This window comes from Natator depressus, chromosome 2 (genome assembly GCF_965152275.1).
Source record: "Natator depressus isolate rNatDep1 chromosome 2, rNatDep2.hap1, whole genome shotgun sequence".
In the NCBI taxonomy this organism is placed as follows: Eukaryota; Metazoa; Chordata; order Testudines; family Cheloniidae; genus Natator; species Natator depressus.
In genome coordinates this window covers 198,784,170-198,807,047 of record NC_134235.1, presented here as the reverse complement: position 1 = coordinate 198,807,047, position 22,878 = coordinate 198,784,170, and the positions used below count along the sequence as shown (strand labels likewise).

The 22,878-nt window shown below is 37.5% G+C and overlaps 1 protein-coding gene across 1 annotated transcript in view; it reads right to left on the bottom strand.

Moving 5' to 3' along the window:
* The window catches only part of TBC1D5 (TBC1 domain family member 5), a 469,719-nt gene that overhangs the window by 81,409 nt on the left and 365,432 nt on the right, over positions 1-22,878 (bottom strand). Inside the window, exons 17-18 of the mRNA XM_074945686.1 lie at positions 13,599-13,684; positions 3,924-4,177 (exon numbers count right to left, since the gene is read on the bottom strand). Of these exons, the coding sequence (XP_074801787.1) occupies positions 3,924-4,177; positions 13,599-13,684 (340 nt within the window). The remainder of the gene's footprint in view (positions 1-3,923; positions 4,178-13,598; positions 13,685-22,878) is intronic.

The window sequence follows — 22,878 nt, the reverse complement described above, 5'->3', positions numbered from 1 at the left end:
AGTAAGCAATCTGTCTTGCCCACCATGGTTACAACCCACTATACATTAATGTAAATGAACAACATAACTTCAGATTTTCAAAACAACTAGGATAACCGTGAACTCTGAAAACCGGGAATGCCTCTTTTACAGGATCTGCACTGATCAGGTTTCCAGAATACAGTGCTTTGTTTTTGTAAAGAATAGCATACTGTCACCTCAAGGAGCTGTCAGCCAGCTGAGCTGGTGAAACCAGAATAGGTGAGTGCATATGTGCCTGAAGGACCACTCCTGGATCTGTTATTATGGTCTGCCTAAAGCCTCCCCCTTAGCAGCCATCTATAGCCAGTTCTCCTCACACACAGAGTCAGAACCATGTACAGCATGAGACTGTAGGCACTAGTTGGAAGTGCAGGTGTCTATTGGACTTTGAGCTGATATTCATGTTTCTAGTCATCTCAATTGGATCATGAGAGAGCACCAGATCGTGGAATTGTATTGAGAGCATTAGGGAATAAAAGGAAGAAAGGTGTAGGTGGGTGAGGGTGAAAACAGAAACAACCTCCAATCCTGCAAATGCTTATGCATGGTTTAACTTTATGCACTTGAATAGTCCACCTGACTTCAGGGGGCCCATTCATGTACTTAAACATGTGCACAAGTGTTTGTTGAATGAGAACCTAAGAGCAGATGCGACAGAGAGAAAGAATGTGTGTGGCAGAAGGAAACTGAAGAGAGATACAGTGGTGAGAACTGAGGAGGAAAAAGGCAGATGGTTGAAGCAAGGGGAAGAAGACACATCCACACCTTAAGCTGCCAGACCCATCTATGCACACTTCCCTGACCTCCAGTAACCCCATATAAAATCCCCATGGTATCCTGAGTTTATACCACGATAAACTGTAAATAAGCTATTTTTATTTTTAAAAATAAGTATGGTCTCAAACTACTACATTTTTGTAAACATTAGCAACATTTCAAAGTCTTTGCTTTGTTTACATGTGAGGAGAAAGATCTAAGGTGAAAAAGTGGAAGGTACCCAAGGCAAATGTTCCCCACCACCCCTTTCTTTCACGATGCTAATATCTGCAAAATGGTCATTACAAAAAGACAGTGATGTGTCTGGGAACAGCAATGTCTCAAGGCAGATAAGGAATCTGCATTCATCAGCTGATCCATATATATATGAATTTACTTTCTCTTTGACCGTGGTAGTAACGTTTGACACCACCTTAGAGACATGACTTTACATTTCTATAGCCATTTGGGCTTGGTTTCTCAAAAAGCTAAATCACAGCACTTTTAGACTAATTTGTTTGCCATAATTTAGAATTACCGATCAACTGTAGCTTACCAAAGGAAAATTGAAATAATATCTATTTAGAAAAACAAACAGTACAGTCAACTAATATAGAAAACAGCAATCATTACCATTCTCACTACATATACAAAAAGTTTATACATAGTTAATGATTTAAGTCTTTTTGGTCTTTAAATCACATCTAATGGTTCTATATTAAACAATAATGAGAAGTCTCAAATCAGTGTAAACCAGTGACAGAATACTGGACTAAAGAAAAATAGCAATTACAGATACACAAAGATGCTTATTACCCTTCATTTTACTGAAGTGGAATAGTCTTTAACAGAATATATGGATGCTGTACATTACTGAAGCATAACTGTAGGATTTTTCCAACTATGAAGTTCCTTGTGCCCAGACTGGTTCTGGATCTCTAACTTGCATCACTACTATTATTTGTCAGTAACAGTACAGCTTGTAAATCCCTGTTCTGCTACTTGTGCAGGAAGTTGTAAATAATCATTGTATGGTAACTTTTATAATAACTGTAGCAGGATTACAAATCTCTCTGCTCTGACTGACCCCTGCAAATCTCTGTTCTGACTGATTACTGTATTTAGAGGGTGTTTTTACAACATGATGGCTAACATGTGACAGGTAGCATGTTGTAAAATCCTAGTGTAGACAGGGCAACCCTTGGGTTCACCTAAATCTAGATAGAACTACAACTTGCTCTGTCTAGGCTAGGATTTCACAATGTGTCAGCTGTCATGATGTAGGTTTCAGAGTAGTAGCCCTGTTAGTCTGTATCCGCAAAAAGAAAAGGGGGACTTGTGGATGAAGTGAGCTGTAGCTCACGAAAGCTTATGCTCAAATAAATTTGTTAGTCTCTAAGGTGCCACAAGTCCTCCTTTTCTTCTTGTCATGATATAGATACTCACCTTTTTCCTAGTGTAGACATACCCAGTGTTTTCAAGCTGTCTCAGCTCGTTCACTCATTTTATCTGAAGCAGACAACCTCCAAAATTTACAAGGACCTCACTTTATTACCACCCTTCCCCACCAAAAATTGGGACAAAGAAAACGGGGCTGTGAAATTGCTGAAAGGGGAACATTATTTTAAAAAAAAATAAAAAATCATTGGACTTGTTTTCCTCCAGGCCCCAATCTGCTTCCACTGAAGTGAATAGGAGTTTTATCAAAGATTCAATAGGAGCACGATTCGGACATCTGACATGTGAGTCAGGTGGGGCCCTGCTTCAACTGAGAGACATTAAAGAATTCATTGGTTTTCAGTTTCTCCTTCAGCCCACATACAACTGCCACTAGGCAAGGACTTTCACTTTTACAGATTGTAGAGCCTTGCTGGGGCAGTTTCTGCAGTGCCCCAAGTCTGAGTTGGGATTGCTAAGGAATTACTTAGCTGGACTTCAGCCAGGCACCTAGAAAAGTGCTTCAAATTACTTTATACAGGAAAAGCAAGGCGACTGTGACTGTCCTTTTGAGTTCTGCTCAACCAATAGCCACTGGCCACATGATACCTGATAAGAAGCTAGAATTGGCCCACCAGGACCCTTGATATGGCAGGTAAGGAGGAGGAGGACATTTGGGTCATAGATGTGCAAAGTATTATTTTTATATTATTATTATTTTTCTCCCCATATATTTTCAGCTTATTTCAAAAAGTGACTTCCTACTGTGTGCTTACTGTGGGGCTCAGGAGAACCAACATCTGCCTTCAAGCTCATTATCCACTAGAAAATGTTTGGAGGTAGAAAGAAATGAATACACAGAGTCTACATACTCCTCCCTTATAACAAACAACGTTATCTTCTTGGGGCCATTAGACCAAGAAACAGAAGTCTGTCTCCTGTACAGTGCGCTGTACCGTGGCTGAGGTTTAAGATCACCCACTATTTATTTTGTTGACTATAAAAAAAAATTTAATTGAGAAGTGTAAGGAAATAGAAACATTTTAAGCCTCAAGAAAAAAGTCAGTATTTCTTAAAAGGAGTATGGGCTCCCTCTGGGTGTAATGCCAATTGTCAAAAGCAAATATGTTTTATGCTATTAACTGTAATCAAAATGAGACACCAGTATTCTGAAAGGAATGAGATATGGATCAATCACAGAACATTTTACAGTGACTATTATGTTCCTTCATTAGTACTCAGCTAGTACTGTTACACAAGAGCTTTATGCCTGATAGCCAGAGTCAACTATGAGGAAAGTTATACAGCCCAAAATGTAATATTAGCCATTTAGGAGAGAGAAGAAAACAACATCTAGAGGGACAGCTAAGGTTTAGCGTTAGGTTGTTTTATCCACTATTTCCTCTATAAACATTTTTTTAAAAAAAATTCTTTTAAAAGATGGAAAAATCTTATTTGTCTATTCTCTACAGCCACAATTTCTAAACTGAATCACATTAAGGTGCAAACACACCACAGTACACAAAACAGTCTAAGCTTAGCCGCAAGTTGACTATTTCAGTTACAGAAATGTTAATCTACAGAAATACCAGATCAAATCAATACAACAAGTTGCTCCCTCTCGGGCAAATTTTTGACTGCAAGATTCCGTTTGAGATTCATGGAATTCCACGCCACACCTGGAGTCTTTTCTTATGTCTCATTTTTACCTTTGCTCAGCTGAACTGGCATGCTTTCCGATTTCATCATTCTCTGCTGTTGCTGCTGCGCCTGTAGGTGTTGGTGCTGGAGGGGCTCCACAGTGCTCCTGATGGGCATTACAGCAGAAGGAAAGCTGCTAGCACTAATAGCTGGGCCTGCAGGACTACCTGAAGCCATAGCTGGGGCAATCAGCTTTCGACCAAAATTAAGCAAGCTATTGGAGACTTTATTAATGTTCAGTGGAGCAACCTTTGCACTGGCACTGAAAAATAAAATGGAAATGAAAATATCGTGATCATTAGTAATTTATAGAGCATTACAAATATATGCAGCATTTTACAAAGAGTGGAAAAAATCTTCTAAGGCACAAAGACATTACACATATTGAATTTTACATGTACACGTGAATTTGTGCATAAATACAAATACAGTGTCAACAGAGGGCAAATACTGAGAATGTTGTGAAGTGGGTGATCATGATGGAGTTTAATATAACGGAAAGCTTTATACTGAAAAGAGTATTTATACTCTGTCGTATTCCCACCCATATTGAATGCTGTAATATGTTGACAAAAGCCCTACTGCTACATTATGGAGCGAGGACAGTTTGTGCATTTTTATGGCATCCCCTGACTCTTAGTAAAACCAGGCCACATATAAACAATGTTTTTTTGGAATGGCGCTTCGAAAAAGTTAGACTACTGTATGGCATGTGTATTACTATTCTGATTATTCTGTGTTGTTCTTCTGCTCCTCCATTTGTGTTATGCAGTGTGCCAAAGCTCCTCCATTTGTGTTATACAGTGTGTCAAAACATCAATGCCTTGTTGCTTTCACAGCCTACCAGAGGTCAAGGCTTCACTTCCCTGCTAGCACTTATCGTCTGTGCCAATTCAATTACTGTACATGATGAGTCAAGATCTCCAGACATTCCAGGCCTGGTAGTCAGCACAGATAAGTCATATCCATGATGGACTGTAACGTGTCATTCTCCTTCCAAGACATTGTATAGCCAGTAAAACTGTGGGGTCCTGGTTCATGACTAGGGCTCCTAGGTACGATGATAATACAAATAATTGCTCCAAGTTGATGAGGATGTATAGTCTAAAGCCTGACCTCAGTGCTAAATGCACTCAGAGCACTGAAGTCAGAAAGTGTATCAAGCATATCAGAGTCAAGACTCATGCCCCAGCCTCAATGCCCTTAGCTACCAGTGTGTGCTCTGAACCCGCTGACGATGGTGAGTTCAGCACAAGACTGGTTGGCATCTGCTCAGGCGGCATTTGATAGTCCCCTCTTCATCTTCCAAACAGCAATCTGAGTTGTCTGTATGGGATGATAAGGACAGTGAGCAGGAGGGAATAGGGTGAATGGCTCTTCCAATGCCAAGTATATGGGACGTCTACTTAGACTGTAAGCTTCGCAGGACAGGGATCTTCTTTTTGTTCTGTGTTCATAAAGCACCTACCATGGTGGGGGTCCTGATTTGTGACTAGGGCTACTAAGTGTGTGCTACCATAATAAAAATGCCAGAGGCACATCCACCGTTTCCCCTTACTCGGTGAGAGAGTGACTAAGGCTGTTCCATTTACTCTGGAAATCATTTGGGACTTCAGAGGAGATATTTTGCTGAAGAAGGGTCTCCTTGTAGATAGGATGGCAGTACCCATGTATCTAGTTCTGAGCTATCTGATGAAGGACATTTGACAATATCCACATACCATCCAGGAAGTCACCAAGGGGTATGTGATGCCCAAGCATTCCTTAAGCTTACTTCCAGGCTCCACAAGAGTCTGGTGATGGACGTAGCTATAGCCAGAGGCAAGGCTGGCCATAAACAAGGCTTGATGCCCGCTGAGCATGATTCACTCATCTTACAGACTTTGGCAAACTCCAAACCAAGATATGGATGAAGGCCCATAAGTAGGATGGATGCTCTCTCTCTAGTGCTCATGCTCTCTCAGATTTTAATCTTATCGACTCTGACTTGAAGTCAAACAACTTTTTAAGCAGTTTGACTCTACACCTAGACTTTCTCTGTAGAAAGTCTCTGTAGAAACTCATTCTGGAGGTAAATAGGAAGAAGGTTTTAAAAAAACAAACTAAACAAATATTGGGAATTTTGGATGATATTCTGATGCACATTCAAGTTCCTACTCTATCCATGCTAATTCATTCTTACTGCATGTTTGTTTAAAATTCACCAAAACATTGCAAAACTTTATTTTGTCCCAGTACAATGATTAAGGATAATCTTCTTTTAACATATTTTTTTCTGATTCTTTAGCACAGCCATTTAGATCATAGTTAAGAAAAAAAAGTCATTAAAAGCAAAATCTTGATGATTTTTGTGATGGTGAAATTCCTGCAAAGGCCATCCAATCATTTATCGTATATTGCTTGAATATCAATTGTCTGATCGAATAGAAATGGCTTTGCTGATCTCTGGGTTATCTTAACACTTTAACTGGGAATTAGAAGCTGTTTTTCTTCTCCTTTATTTTGAAGAGATGAAATTGTTCAGCAAATTTTCTTGTTCTTAATGATGCAAATAACTTAAGTGCATTAAAAATAGCCACTGTAGTTAAAAACAAAAGGGAACAGTAATAAGGATTACGTTATGGTATATAGATCCAATCCTGAAATCATTATTCAGACAGGAACCACTCTGGCAAATACTTAGCCTAATATACACCTCAAGTAACCGAGTTGTGTGATTGAGTTTAATATGGGGTGGGAGGAAAAAAAATGAATGTCATTTGTCAATATGATTTCGAAGGATAACATACTATACCTTAATTTCCATGAATTGTAGCTACTTTGAATAAGTTCAAATTGCACAGCATTTGCCAAAATCTAATGATTTCATTGAATGGAGCATTTCAATTTCCCACTCATACTTAGGGTGAAGTTTTCCTCAAATAGGTAAAACAGCAATTCTCAAACTGTGTGAAAAACTGGCTGGCAATATTGTGGCTCTCTTTGTTCACATTTACAAGGACTGTGGGACAACATTCCTTTTCTCACAGAAAGAGAGGAAACAGAGCTCGCCACTTCATTACTACCGTATTCTTTTCTGGGCAGCTCAAAGCTGTTAATACCACATTCTTTAACTGAAGTAGTGCTTAGCTGGAGTAGGCAGAATGAGAGCAAATTTATCAAAATTGTCAAAGACTGTTACATATCATCTGAGAATTAGATGAGGATTGGTTATTCAGCTTTAAACATTTGCCAGGGTTCAGGTCTCTTATGAACTGACCTTGCATTGGCAATGATCACCTCAGGACATGAACACAACAAGCCAAACAATAATTTTGGCACTTTAGTGGCTTGCCACGAAAAGCTGTTGCTATTTTTTTTCCTTAGATCCCTGAGTGGAGTTATGTGGTGTTTTCCTCAAGTTGCAGTTTCAGGAAATGCAAGCAATGACAGGGCATTAGGTATGCAGGACGAGATGCTTTGACACCAGATTGAAGTTCAGAAGAATAAGGGCACTATATCTATTTCCTACCACCTAAAATAGTATATTAAGCTTATATACTAGTGCAAAGGATGATTGAAGCCACTAAACATGGATCAATGTCTGCACTTGAGCCATCAAAATGTACCGAACATGCACGACAATTACAAGAAAAATGAGGATTGATTATATTATAGAGTTATCAGCAGATGCATTTAAAAGTAAGACATTGGTTTAAAAACATGAATGTCAAGGAGACGTAAATCCAATCTATGAAGCAAACAATTTTGTTTCATCACAATAAGCATCATTGACCTTGACTATGAATGGTATATTTTTAAACAAGATGATTCATTCTCTTCAATTTTCTGCTCAGATGAAAATGTTTTGTTTTACGAAAACCTTATCTCATCAGTAAGTAGCCATTAAAAGAGAAAAATCTACATGAATATGACACATTTAAAAGTTTTAAAAGAACAAAAAATTAAGCAATATAGTGTAGATTTGTAAAGATATTTTAAATGTATCATAGAATCTCAGAAATTAAAGATAAAAAACCCCCCTGTTTAGTTATCGAATCCATTCTTCGCTCACTGCAGAGCCAATCCCTAATGATATATTTTCCAGTGCTTTGTTCAGTATATTTTTTAATGAGGCCACCACTTCCTTTGGGAGAGTATATCAAAGTACAATACTATTGAAATGATAGGGCCTAAATATTTCTTTGTTGAAATCCAGTCCTCCTAGTTATTCCCTCCTTGAGCTATGCTTCACAATTCCTCTACCACATTGGTATTTATCCTCTTCAAATACTTGCAAAGAAGCTATATTCCCACCAGCAGTTTAGCTGTCTTGATTAGTAGTTTTAAACTTCCATTATGTGTCATTCTGGCAACTCCTTAATTTTTGCTCTTATCAATGAACTCTCTCCATTGTATTGACATCTTTGTGATATACTGAGGCACTAGGGTCTGATGCAGTATTCTAGGAGTATTCCACCATTTCTATATAGTTATAAGAGAGTACCTCACTGTATGAAATAAATTATAATATTTGCCATTAGCAAGGTATCCAGGGAATCCTTTGATCACTTTGCCTACAGGCAAGAAAGGCAGGGAGGAGTGGATGGACCCTTCATCTATTTCCTAAATAATTAAAATGTATTTAAACTACACGTAGCAGAAGCTGAGCCTAATGAAGAGCTCATACCAGTTCCATATGCCATCCACCCACCTCACCAGGTGGAGGAACTTGACTGGGGCATCAGCGAAGGGGGATAGCCCCAGCAGCGAGGGAGGGTGACTCAATGATGGAAACCAGGTAGCTTGTCCCCTAGGCGAGTCACTGGAATCCATAGGCCAGATGTGGGGCAGGGAGTGCTGCTCATTGGTCAGCTTTCCCCAGGTGCCAGGATTTCACCTGGAGCATGGGCCATGCTCTTTCTCAGCTCTATTCCAGCAGTCCCACCCAGTAACCCCTGAACTTAAAATGGGAGAACAGTTTGGCAGATGCTGCAGGTCTAGCCCATTTCCTGCATGGGGGTCAGGAAGGAATTTTTTCTCCAATAGGGACAATTGGCAGAGGTCTGGGGAGCTTTTCACAGACCTTGCAGCACCTTCATGCCACAGTAGGTTAAGGAAGAATGTGCTTAGTACCCAACTCAGCTACCTGGTTGAGTTAACTTGTCGCAACTTGTGGCCAGTTTCCAGTGCCATTAAAACGATAAAAGACATGGTATTTTGGTGATGGGCTTTGGGTGAGATCTTGTGGCCCTCACCAGCCAAGGTCCCCACCCTTCTGCAACTTCTGTCCCCCTTGTGGGGTGAGCAGAGTCCTAGGGGTTAGGCTGAGGACAGCCACCCAGAGTTGCCGGTTATATGGTAGGAGCTCTGTAACCCCTAGGTGATGGACAGGTTTTGACTCTCCCCTATGTTTAAACTTATTAAATGTTGTGGCCTGCCAGTTAAAATCCATCCATATGTCTGTCCTCATTTCGCCGCTGTGTCAGAATCAAAGCGCTCTATCCTCCAGTGCCACATGTAATAGTTAGGATTAGGGCTGTCAATTAATCGCAGTTAACTCACATGATTAACTCAAAAAAATTAATTGTGATTAAAAAAATTAATCATGAATTAATCGTACTTATAACAATAGAATACCAACTGAAATGTATTAAATATTTTTGGATGTTTTTCTACATTTTCAATATTGATTTCAATTACAACACAGAATACAAAGTGTACACTGCTCACTTTATATTATTATTTTTGATTACAAAGACATGCACTGTAAAAATGATAAACAAAAAAAATAGTATTTTTCAGTTCACCTGATACAAGTACTGAAGTGCAATCTCTTTATCATGAAAGTGTCACTTACAAATGTAGATTTTTTTTGTTACATAACTGCACACAAAAACAAAACAGTATAAAACTTTAGAGCCTACAAGTCGACTCAGTCCTACTTCTTATTCTGCCAACTGCTAAGACAAACAAGTTTGTTTACATTGACGGGAGGATACTGCTGCCTGCTTCTTATTTACAATGTCCCCTGAAATGGAAAACAGGCATTTGCATGGCACTTTTGTAGTCGGTGTTGCAAAGTATTTACATGCCATATATGCTAAACATTCATATGCCCCTTAATGCTTCGGCCACCATTCCAGAGGACATGCTTCCATACTCATGATGCTCATTAAAAAAAAATGAATCAATTAAATTAGTGACTGTACTCCTTGGGGGGAGAACTGTATGTCTCCTGCTCTGTTTTACCTGCATTCTGCATATATTTCATGTTATAGCAGTCTCAGATAATGACCCAGCAAGTGTTTGTTTTAAGAACACTTTCACAGCAGATTTGACAAAATGTATCGATGTGAGATATCTAAAAATAACTACAGCACTTGACCCAAGGTTTAAGAATCTGAAGAAGGGACGAGGTGTGGAACATCCTTTTAGAAGTCTTAAAAGAGCAACACACTGATGCGGAAACTACAGAATCCAAACCACCAAAAAGAAAATCAACCTTCTGCTGGTAGTATCTGACTCAGATGATGAAAATGAACATGCATCAGTCCGCACTGTTTTGGATTGTTATCAAGCAGAATCCATTATCAGCATGGAAGCGTGTCCTCTGGAATGGTGATTGAAGCATGAAGGGACACATGAATCTTTAGCGCATCTGGCGTGTAAATATCTTGCAACGCCAGCTACAGCAGTGCCATGTGAACGTCTGTTCTCACTTTCAAGTGACACTGTAAACAAGAAGCAGGCAGCATTTTCTCTTGCAAATTGTAACCAACCTTGTCTGAGTCATTGGCTGACCAAGAAGTAGGACTGAGTGGACTTGTTGGTTCTAAAGATTTACATTGTTTTATTTTTGAATGCAGGTTTTTTTACATAATTCTACATTTGTAAGTTCAACTTTTATGATAAAGAGATTGCACTACAATACTTGTATAAGGTGAACTGAAATTTTTTTTTGTTTTTTACAGTGCAAATATTTGTAATAAATATAAAGTGAGCACTGTACACTTTGTATTCTGCATTGCAATTGAAATTAATAGATTTCAAAATGTAGTAAACATCCAAAAATATTTAAAATAAATGGTATTCTATTGTTGTTTAACAGCGTGATTAATCATGATTAATTTTGAAATCGCTTGACAACCCTAGTTAGAATCCTCTCCTTCCAGGAAGCCTCAAGTAGGGAAGAAAGCTTTGCCAGCAGCTGCAATACTGCTATCATGCAAGTTCCATGATAACTGCAGGGAGAGCCACTAGCTCATAAGTTCCACAATTATACTTTAATATGTTTCTGCAGCATGGCCCATCTGAGACACAACAAAAAGCAGCTGCAGCACACCACAATTGTGTGTAGGACACAGAAACCCTACAGATCCTGTATTTTGAAAAAGAGACCAAGGAGCTCTTGAGAAGCAAACTGGGTCAAGAAGTCTTGCAGTAGGAGTTAAAAGAGTGCCTGGGTGTTCCACGAAAGAGCAGTACAATGAGAGAGAGAGAGAGAATATAATAAGCTGCAGTTGGGCCTCCTAAAACAGTTGTACGAAAAATGCAGACTTGGAGGGTAGCAGAAGAGAGGTTGTAGAATCTTCTATAGGACAGCTCAGGTGGAGACTATATTTTGGGGTTTCCCTGTCCACCAGAAAGAATCAAAGTCCCCATGCTACAAGTCAAAGATGCAGGAGCAGCAAGAATATTGATCCCACAGATCAAGGAATGAGGCTGGGCCAATACAAAAGAACACCATGATTCCTGGGGCAGGACATCCTCCTCTGGATAGCCATCTTTCTAAGTTTCTTAACAGGACAAATAGCTAGAACATTATGCCATAGTAACGTAATGCTGCTAATCACATTGTGATGTAATATCATTGTCTTTTTCACTCATTGTCACTTGATATCATCATAAGGCACAGAGAGAAGCTAGCAAAAAAGAAACTTTTCATTTTTTTCCCGTCCCTCAAAATTTAAAATTCTTTGCACATTGCAAGCTGGCACTGTATTAGATAGGAGAGGTGTGTGAAAAATGGGATGGGTGTCCCTTTTATTCATTTTACAATGATAAGATTAGCACTGGCATGGCAGCACATTCCATAACCACCATTTCAATATCCAAAGTTTGCAACCTATGGGATAGCATCAATTCATTTTAAGCCTGATAAAAAATACAAATATTAAACCCATCCTGGAATTTTTATACTTGTAGTAGTTTTCTCATACAGTGATTATTCTAATAAAACAGAGCTTTTTGGTTACATAGCACTAAAAACATGGATATTACAAATGCATCTTTGTATTTTAAGGAACAAACTGTGCTTTTCCTGATCAGGAAAGTAGACCCATTGACTTCAATGAGATAAAAGCATAAGTAATGTAAGCAGGATTTGGCCCTCTATCCTTTGACTGGTGATTGTTTTGAAACTCGGTCACTATACTTAGATTTTAAGTGCTTTGAGGCAGAAACCATCTTTATGTTATGTGCTTGTACAGTGCCTAGTGTAATGGAATTTAGATCTCTGGTTTCACCAAGGATATGTTTTAAAACTGGTTTAGTTGAACTGCTGCAAACTGCTGTGTGGGCATTCTTCAATCAGTTTAAAAGGAATAAGATCAGTTGATAGAAGCTGTGGTAGACTGATCGAAGAATGTCCACGCAGTGGTTTGCACCAGTTCAAGTAAATCAGTTTTAAGCTATTGCAAGTGTAGACAAGACCCTAGCCTGAGAGAGAGAGCATGCAAGCTAGAATATAGCACTCTTTGTAATATTATTGATTGTGCAAAGATGAAAAAATTAATTTCACATAATTAATGAAGACAAGTGCAAAGTACTATACTTACGAAGAAAAAAACCCAAATGCACAACTACAAAATGGGGAGTAACTGGGGAGGCAGTACTACTGAAAAGAGTCCAGGGGTTATATGGAATCACAAATTGCACGAGTCAATAACACGAAGCAGTTGCAAGGAAGGCTAACATCATTCTGGGGTGTATTAACAGGAGTGTTGTATGTAAGACATGAGAGATCATTGTTCTACTCTACTTGGCACTGCTGAGGCCTCAGATGCGGTACTGTGTGCAGTTCCAGAAGCTGCACTTTAAGAAAGATGTGGACAAATTGGAGAGAGTGTAGAGAAGAGCAACAAAAATGATAAAAGGTTTAGAAAACCTGACCTAGGAGAAGTTAAAAAAATTGGGGACTTTGAGTCTTGAGAAGAGAAGACTATGGGGGGGACCTGATATCAGTCTTCAAATATGTTAAGGGCTGTTATAAAGAAGACAGTGATCAATTGTTCTCCATGTCTATTGCTGGTAGGACAAGAAGTAATGGGCTTAATCTGCAGTAAGGGAAATTTAGGTTAGATATTAGGAAAAACTATATATAACTATAAAGATAGTAAAACTGGAACAGGCTTCCTTGGAGGTTGTGGAATCCCTGTCACTGAAAACTTTTTAGAACAGGTTAGACATATCCATCAGGGATAGTTTAGATATACATCATCCTGCCTCAGCACAGGGTGCTGGAACAGTTGATAACTCGAGGTCACTTCCAGCCCTACATTTCTAAAATACTATGATAATAGTCATTTGTGTTCCATATACTGCTTGTATAATTCCTGTTTTGAATCAAAGCAATCTATAAAATATTCACTATTTTTGGGTAAGGTGTTAATTAAAATGCAACATATATGAAAGTGTCTTACCGGGTTTTATTCATCAAGTCTGCTCCACGTGCTTTGTAATAATCTAAATTTTGTTGGAATTGGTAAGTCACTGGTCTTGGATTTTTCTACAGAAAAGAGTGTTACAATGTTTAAATTAGAAAATATTTAATAAAAATTAGGCATCAGTATCTTAATATAAAAGTTAATCAATAAGGATTATAGATTAAAAACTCATTTCTTTTTTCCTAGGACCATAATTCATAAAGGTAGGAACAATATATAAAAAAGGAAAGCCAGCTTTGAAATATTTTAGATTCCATTGTTCTCATCTGATGACTTTAAGACTCTTCCACAAATACCATAACTAAGCATATATTCATCCATATAGAAAGGGGACTGAGCTACAATGTTCGAGTCTGGATCTGAACTTTCTGGGGAAGTTCTGTTCCAAGCTAGTTTTGTCCCTTCTCAAGTTCTGACTATAAAGTGTATCACTAAAACATCTGCCTATAAAGGGATCATATTAAATAAAACATTAATAGTAAGGACTAGCTATAATTTCTAATTTAAAATTAAAGTACCCACTTGTTAGAACATTTTAGTTAAACAAAGAATTATGTTTTGCTGATCAAATCAAATATATCCACTAGATGGCACACAGAACCGTTTCCCCCCCCGAAACCTCATAGTATTCAGAATCTAGGCCTGGAATCCTGTAGTACTATCCTTTACACAATTAATGCTGAAAACAGAGTTTGTCTGTTAGTCCCTATTTTCACCTCAGATAAACTAATTTATTGACATATTTTGTCTTAAATAGCACTGAAATTACCTATTTTTGGACTTAATATTCTATGGAATTCTGAAGAACCTATACCACAGAATTATGTACCAAGGAGTCCACTTACACTAATTTAGCTCAAAGGGATAATGATTGATGGTATAAAGTGCTATATAAATACATATTAAAAAAATAAATTGAATAGGCATCCAACTAAACAGAAGTACAGCATAGCCCTTTTATATAAATACTCATCAAAGGGATAAATTAAAGTAATACATTTCCATTTCATTGGAAGTTAAAATGCAGGAGGAAAAAATACAACATAAAATAGAATATCCATTAAAGTGATCATTTTTTTCTGTGCAATAATCTAAATATAGTGCATAAAACTGCACTATTTCATACAAATAAATACGTGTTGAAAGATTTGTGTTACAAACTTACTCTCTTTTAAAACTGTTTTTTCCCCCTCTTGCTTTTATACATTCATTTGAAATATACTGACCTAACTCTTTTGGTCTTTATAGTAATACATACAATTTATTAATCAATGCAATGCAATGCGCTTTCTGATTTTTTTTTTTAACAAGTACATTACATTTTCATCTTGATGTGCAGGGAGTACACAAAGGAATGGGAAACTCCCTTATATTCTCTCCCACCTCCACATGTGGGAAATTCATTTTCCTTGCCCACTGTTGTAATGGGCTGGGGAACCCATGCTCCATCACTCTCCCGTGAATTTCTGAAAACACTTCCTTTTTGACCAGCCTTCTCGTGTTTTTAGGAGTAGGTGGGGTTTACATTTCAAGTAACAGAATATTGTACAATGCATATGACAAAGGAAGAAGAGTTAAAGTTGAAGAGTCAATAGGTATCAAAGGGTCAGAAGGATTGCTGGGGTCAAAGTTAAAGTTGGTGATGGAAACCTTCAGTGAGAATTTCCTGACTTTTTCATGCTGTCAGGCTTACCTTTGTATTAAATTACTTTTTGCCTCCTATAGGAATACATTAAACATTGTTTAAATATATACTAGTTTGCAGTGTTATAAAAAACTTGAGGCTAACAGACAGCATTAAAAAAAATTCCCATTTATTCTGTCACCTGCACTGTAATGGTCACCGTACATTTTTCTTCTCTTGTTATAACAACATTTGCATAACTCTATCCCATTATATGGCTTGTAAGTCAGTCCTCGTCAACTGATAGCAATAACAATGAATCAGCTTTAGTTACTATTGCTCTGGTTTGGTAATTCAATGCATTTCTACGATAATCAAATCTGAACTGACATGAGGAGGATAACTGATGGTTCTATAACTACTATGCTAGTAATCAAATAGTGTAACTTTTCTCTTACAAATTTAATAGACTTCTATTTTTCTTTATGAGAGTTGATGACCATTTGAAGCAACATACAAGAAGAGGAGGATGACAAAATTACTGGCATATTTCCAGTTGATCCAGATTCAATTGAAAAATTCACTTTCACAAGGCTATCACACGTTTTTACAACTTGTTTCCAGAAATTGGATATACACTTTATTTTTGCTAAAATAAAAAAGCTTTCTTTTCCAACTTCCAAGAAATCAAGAAAGGATTATGCTACTTTCTTTTCTGGAAGAAAGTGGGGGACGAGATCATGTGGAGCAATTTCTTAAAATACATATTTATGCAGAAACGACAAGCAATTCAAGACATGAAACGCTGATCTACTATCTAAGCACTTAAAGCCATTAATAGGAATAATGATCTAACTTGAACACATCAATGAGGCTCAAGTATTGCTTTCAGTGGGGCCTGTTTAAATTCCTGTGAGGCTTACTGGTATGAAAGGGAGAGGCAGTTTAAAGTACTATTACATGGAAGGGGGGGCGGGGGGAACCAATCCTCAGAAAAAATGATGTTGAAAAAACAGTATTTAAAATGTAAGGCAATAAAAACCAAGAGGATTATGGTTGGAAATGGTTTTTAGCATTGTAAGATATCCTTTAAGAAAATCCCATTATTTTTAAAACCTGACATACATGTTAACACGCAGATATCTGAAAACTACTATCCTAAACATAGTCAATATTTCTGAAAGTTGCATTTCAAACAGACAGTAACAGAAATTAAGATTATGATACTTATAACGTTTTATTGATAGTACCTTCTCTATTTTTCATATTAAAAAAACCCCTTGCATAAGTTTCATAATGAGAAATACTCCTAGAAAAATGCAATTTTTTCTCTATCAATTTCAAACTAATTTCTCTCGTAGGCATACCCAACTTTGTGTATTCCCTGTACTAGATGTACTGTGCATTCAGGCCACACAGAATAAGATAATCGGATTTATTGACCAGAGCATTCATTTTTTTCCCAAGTAGATTCCAAGTAAGTATAGTTATATTTACATATTTAATTACTTGTTAGTAAAGTTTTCAAACCTTTATTTCTCAACTAATGTAAGTACTTTGATCAATAATTTACATCTGTCATATCCCAACCTTCGTATTATGTGCCGATTGCCCTTGATAAAGAGTATAAAAAGGGCATTAAGAAGATTAGCAAATTAATTCCTCCCCTTCCTTCCTACATAGGTCTGTGAAATGCAGAACTACCATGGATTTTTCTTCTAGGGATGTCACATTAGCCAGAAGAGTCTAGGAATCCATAGTCTGCCTGTAGAGGAATGGTAAATACCATTCTTTTAACAATCTTCTCTGGGTTTTTCAATTGCTTTTCAATTCTCTCCTTTATAAATGGATAGCCTATGTTAGGCAACCAAAAGCTTTAATTTTGAATTAACAGATTTTAAAAGGGGCAAATACTATGCAGAGCTATAGTAACCAGCATGTAAAGTAGGGCTGTACATGTGGAGGATTCTGTGCTGCATCTCTTAGCAGCACAGCATAGAGCTCGCAGCCCAGAGGGAGTGGGTGACTATTGTGGCTTTGAGTCACCCTTGGGCCATCTTGATTCTAAGCCACTCTGAGGGCTGCAACAGCCCTCTGCATAATTAGACAGTCCTGAGGGGCTGTCTAAATTATAGCAACCTGCCTATGGGAAAGCAGTGCTGTCCAAAAACTCCACAGCATCATGGGCTGGGTCCTGCCCCCCTAGTCATACCTCTTCTGCCCCCAGGTCCACTCCATGCATATATTAACATCAGGGCTTGCAAGGGAGTCCTCAAGAACAATCCGTGCTGTCTTTCTCAGTTCCAGATCAGATCCAGAGCTTTGAGAGACCCTTTACTTTCCTTTGGCCATTTTAGCTGGTTAAGGAGAGGGAGCAGAAGTGAGAATCTCACCCAATCAGGCAGATGCTCAGACGGTGTGAATTACACCAGTGGAGGGTCTGTGCCATGTCTTTAAACTCTTTGTTATAACTTTGGATAGCATTTCGAGTAAAACTGAGTGAAACATTTGATTGCTTAGAGTGACCATCAGTGGTCACAGAAATTCTGACATGCCTGCCTGGTTCCCTGAGTTGGACTTTACTAAGGTACTTGTAGGGAAAAAAGTAAAGACGTTTTGCTAAATCCAAATCATGTAATTAAAAAAAAAGTCAAACAAGAAAATTATATAAAATTATTTATGTAGTTAACTATCTTATAGTGGGGCAGGCTTGAGTGATATAAGTCATAGAAAGATGGTTGTGCCATACATCAAGGAAGCTAATTTACTCCCATAACGTAATGCTTTAACTGTGTGAGCATGTGGCGGTTTCCAGTATGTGTGTGCAGGTGCTGGTGATGAAATCTATAGAACACAATTTAAGATTTAGTTTTTCCTCTCCTTCCTTTTGTTTTTAAATATTCCAGATAATGAAGGTTCAGAAGATGAAACAGCACTGTGAAAAGATGTCTAATGTGCCTCTCTGATGAAAAATGAGACTTATTTTAGTGAACATATTATTGCCTCAATGCCAGGAGAAAAACACTCGTCATTAGAGAAATGAATTGCTCAGCTGTTTGTAAGCAAAAAGCTCTGGGGGAATTTCTCAAGGCCCAAAACGCAAAGCATTGCAGGGTTATGCAAACATATGTTGCAGGTGTTTTAGGTTAGACAGGTGGGAAAACCTCAACCACTGAAAAAGACTTAACTTAATAGATTGCAACTGAAACTAGATAACCTAAATGCAACCAAGTGAGAAAGAAACAGCAATAGTGAACTGTATATGCATAACAAAACTCTCACCAAAGTAATTATCTCACATAGAACAAAACTCTCACTAAAATAATTATCTCACAAGCAAACTGGAATTTTGTTTCCATCCAGTAGTTTTATAGCAAACAAATGCTGCCAATTATAATTTTTTGAAAAACTAATGGTATTTTAAACCTGGAACAAGAAACAGCCTGAAATAGCAATAATTATCCAAAAAAGATAAAGATGAAGTATCGTAGCCTCTATTTAAACAAATATTTCTAAGGAGACAGTTTGTTGTAATATCCTTATTTAATTCACTAGGCAACATTAGATTTATCATAATTCTCCTAAAGCCTAAGATATTTCGATATTAAAATGCTAATTTTTTCCTTTTCATTTGCCTATAATTAAAGTTGGGGAATCTGATCCCACATTCACTGTGAAGGTTTTACCTTTTCTTTCTCCAATGCAATACAAGAAACTCTTCAATAAAAATTGATACATACATAGCTAAAATGTGGATTGGGAACAGAAGTGAAGTACAACTAAAATGTAGATAAAGAACACAGTTTGTTCAGTTCCACAGCTGTCACTTTCCTTTATGCACCAATAATTAATTTGACTGTGCATATTAATGACTACCTAATAGTTTAGGTGCCCAGAAAATGTAACCTCGCCACTCTTTTTCTTTGTTATGTATCCAAGAAGCTATATATTTGCTATGTGTTTGACAAATAAGGTATAAACAACAGCTCAACATTTTCAATAAATTTTCATAGACATCTCAAAGACTTGATCACAAGAAATGCAGGTATCTGTTGTACAGTGATGACTGTCCACTGTGGCACAAAATGCACTGCATCAGCCTGCAACAGATTTTAACAAATATTTATAAAACAGTGGGGCATTATTATTTTACAGTATTATCGGACACCATACCCCACTGCTCACTGTAAATGAGTTCAGTGTCAATGGATTAAAATATAAGCCAATATATATTTTGTTAGTGTATCTATATTAAGATATAACATTGCATCAAAAGAAGAGGTACAACATTGTACTGACCACAGCATGACACTGGGGGTCGAGAGACGAACTCTATCAATGTGTTTTGTAGTGATATGCTGTAACCCTCTCTGTGTTATAGCTTTCTTATCTGTAAACTACCTACTTACCATTCTCAGAGGGATGCTGTGGGCTTCTATTAATTAATGCTTGTCAAAAATAAAAATACCTTTGAGAATCGCCTACAGACAATGCTATAGAAGTACAATGAATTACTACTGTATGTCAATTGATTGAATGGAAAAATCAAGGAAATATTTTTCCTGAAGCAAATAAAATGCCCCCCAAAAATTTAAGAATTCAATTCACTGTGTAAAGACAAGGACAACTCCCTAAACTCATACCAACTCGAAATAATGACCAACTCCAATTTCCTTACATGTCAACCCTGCATCCCTATGGCGAGTGGGAGTTTCAAATGCTAGAAAAGTATTTTACATTGTGGTCTATATTACGTACTATTGCACATTATGCTCTCTCTCTCTGGAGAAGAAGAAAGAAATGGTAAAAATGTTAATTCAGATTTATAAATAATATCTTTGACTTCAATTAAAGAAAATTTTGATCACACATATTTTAGCTCCTTGTCCTAACTAGCTGACACTCTTTTTCACTAACGTTTTTACAATATATCCTATTATTAACAGGTAGATCAAAGCATACCAAACCAGCCTTTATCAATATTCCAGACAGAAAAAATACCCTGCTAATGTTCAAATTTCTAACCTGTGTAAATGCCACATCTTTCATAAACAACATTGCTTAACCACATAATTTCAATTTGCGTTTCAATTTAGTCACCTATTTTTTCCCCCTGAACCCTTGTTTTCAAAAGTAAAGTAATTAAACAGTGAGATGTAAGTCAGGCAATCTTCAGCCCTTTACCCATGACAGATTTATTACCTGGTATCTCAAAACCTTACACGGCTAGGAAATAGAAGTTTTACAGCAGTAGAAAGGGGAGATCCAAGCTTACAAATGGAACACACCACTAGACTTGCTTCTAACCCTGTCAATGTCCCAAGTTATCAGATTTAAAATATAACATTTTTATATACAGAAAAGCCACCACATTATGGTTTTATTGACACTCATTTGGACAACCTGCATAGCTCACTCATGGCTTTTTGAGTAATGCAGCTATTTTAAGCTGACACCAATAAAACCATATTCCACACAACAACATTATTTGTTCTTTCTGTGTGTATGTGCATTCATACACACATGCCATATATACAAAGGTGAAAGTAAGCTGGTCTGGTCCGGTATGGCGTACCAAGATGAGCTGGTACATAGTCGACCGTACCAGCATGGGGCAGCTTCTCTGGGGCGGCAATTTAAAAGGGCCCTGGGCTCCGGAGCCCTGGGGTAGCGGTCACGAGCCCCGGGGCTCTGGCGGCGATTTAAAGGGCCAGGGACTCCTCTGCGGTAGTGGCAGCTGGGAGGCCCACACCCTTTAAATTGCCCTGCTGCCGGAAACCCGGGGTAGCAGTGGCAGCCAGGGCTCCAGCGGTGATTTAAAAGGCCTGGGGACTTAAAGGACCCACCCGTCTGATTGAGGCCCTGCCCTTTCCAGTTGATTCCCCCAACCCTCCCGCTCAGGACTCTGGCCCTGTATATCAGTAAGTCCCTTAAGTTATTTTCACCCCTGCATATATATGGGGAAGGTGAAATATTTTTAAGGTGCTACTTGGCTTATTTTTGCTATCTGGAGAGCAAAGATGATGATTTTATTGTGTTCTGTATACAATGTGGTACGTAAAAAATTTGAAAAAGGCTCCTAAGGACTGGAATAGGCACTTTCTGAGATCCACATATCTGCTCATTACAATAAAAGTAATATAATATTTATGCATGTATGGAGAATGGAGACAAGTTAAGTTTTTGGAGTCATGGGATAGGAAGATCCATTCATTTTGGGATCCTGAAAATAAAGGAAACTGCAGACACATTTTGGTAAATGTTGCTCCTTAAAAAGATTAAAAGAACAAAACTCCACCTCAAATCTCCAAACCTAACTATCCATAAAATACTGACTGAAAAGGTTAACAGGTATCCTGAAATTTCTTTTGACATCTAAAGTTTCCTGCCAGTTAAAAATGGGATGACAGAAATATTCTATAATACAGTCAAGTTAAGAGTTGTACAGATTGTCATGGTTAATACATTAATATTTACTATGCTGAATTTAATAATGTCATCATACCAATAGTATATCTGAATTCACATCAAAATAGCCTACACAATAATTTTATCACACTACACTAGACATGATATAGAAGTAGTCATTCTTGCATATATTAAAAAGTTCACAATCCATTTTATACAACTCTCAGTTTCTGTTTTGTACATTTTAGTCAAATACATTAATTACGATGTGGAGAAGTTTTCATTAGAGAGAAACTGTTCTAAGTGGTGCTTTTTGATAAACTACTTCACAAAATAGAAGTGATTAATTGAATTGTCAGATTGCACGCAAGAAGAACCATAATCACCTCATTCTAATATTGTTAAATATGGTTTATTGTATCATTGTATAGCTAATATTGTTATTCTTTAGGACAGGGTCAGTAGTTTTAGATGACTTTTGAAATATAAGTCAACTAGTCATTTGAAAGAAACAGCCCCAACAAGTTCATGTGCAGTAGGTTTTATTGGTACCAGGTAATTAAGAGCTACAAGGTGCTTCATTTTCCTCTTCCTCTTATTTAAAAAAAAAAAAATCAAACATTATCAGGTTTGCGCTTGCCTGTACCACTGTTATTTTCTTCTGCTCAAAGAAGAAGAAGATTCAGTCTTTAAAAATCAGTTTGTTGTTTGGCATTAAAATACACAAAAATAATTTGTGTCCAGTCTTTTTCTCCCCTGTCCTTCTATTCACCATAGGGAAACCTCACCTATTAGAGGATGGGGCTTCACTGTGGTAATGAATCCCTAACCAATGCCAGAGGAGTACAGTAAAAGAACTTCTGCCCTACCTATTTATGTCCTCTCCAATTCTTCCCCAATAATCCCATGTCCCCAAACACGTGTCTACATTTAATACCCCCTCAGTACTGCTTTTTTTTTGCCAGGATATCTCTATATGGGCAGAATTAAGGTGCCTGGGTACCCAGCAGTCAGAAAAATCAAGGACATTTTAAAAAATGTTTGGGATCATGAAGTTATCAGCATATATAATGTTTCTTTTGACTAGCCATTAGCTCACCAAGATTTTTTTGTGGAAATTGTATTATACTGCTTTACAGAAATATAAAGGACAAGTAAATTAATTATGGCACAGTAATTGTGTTGCTTAATTTTTTACTATTGGAACACTACCATACTCTTGCT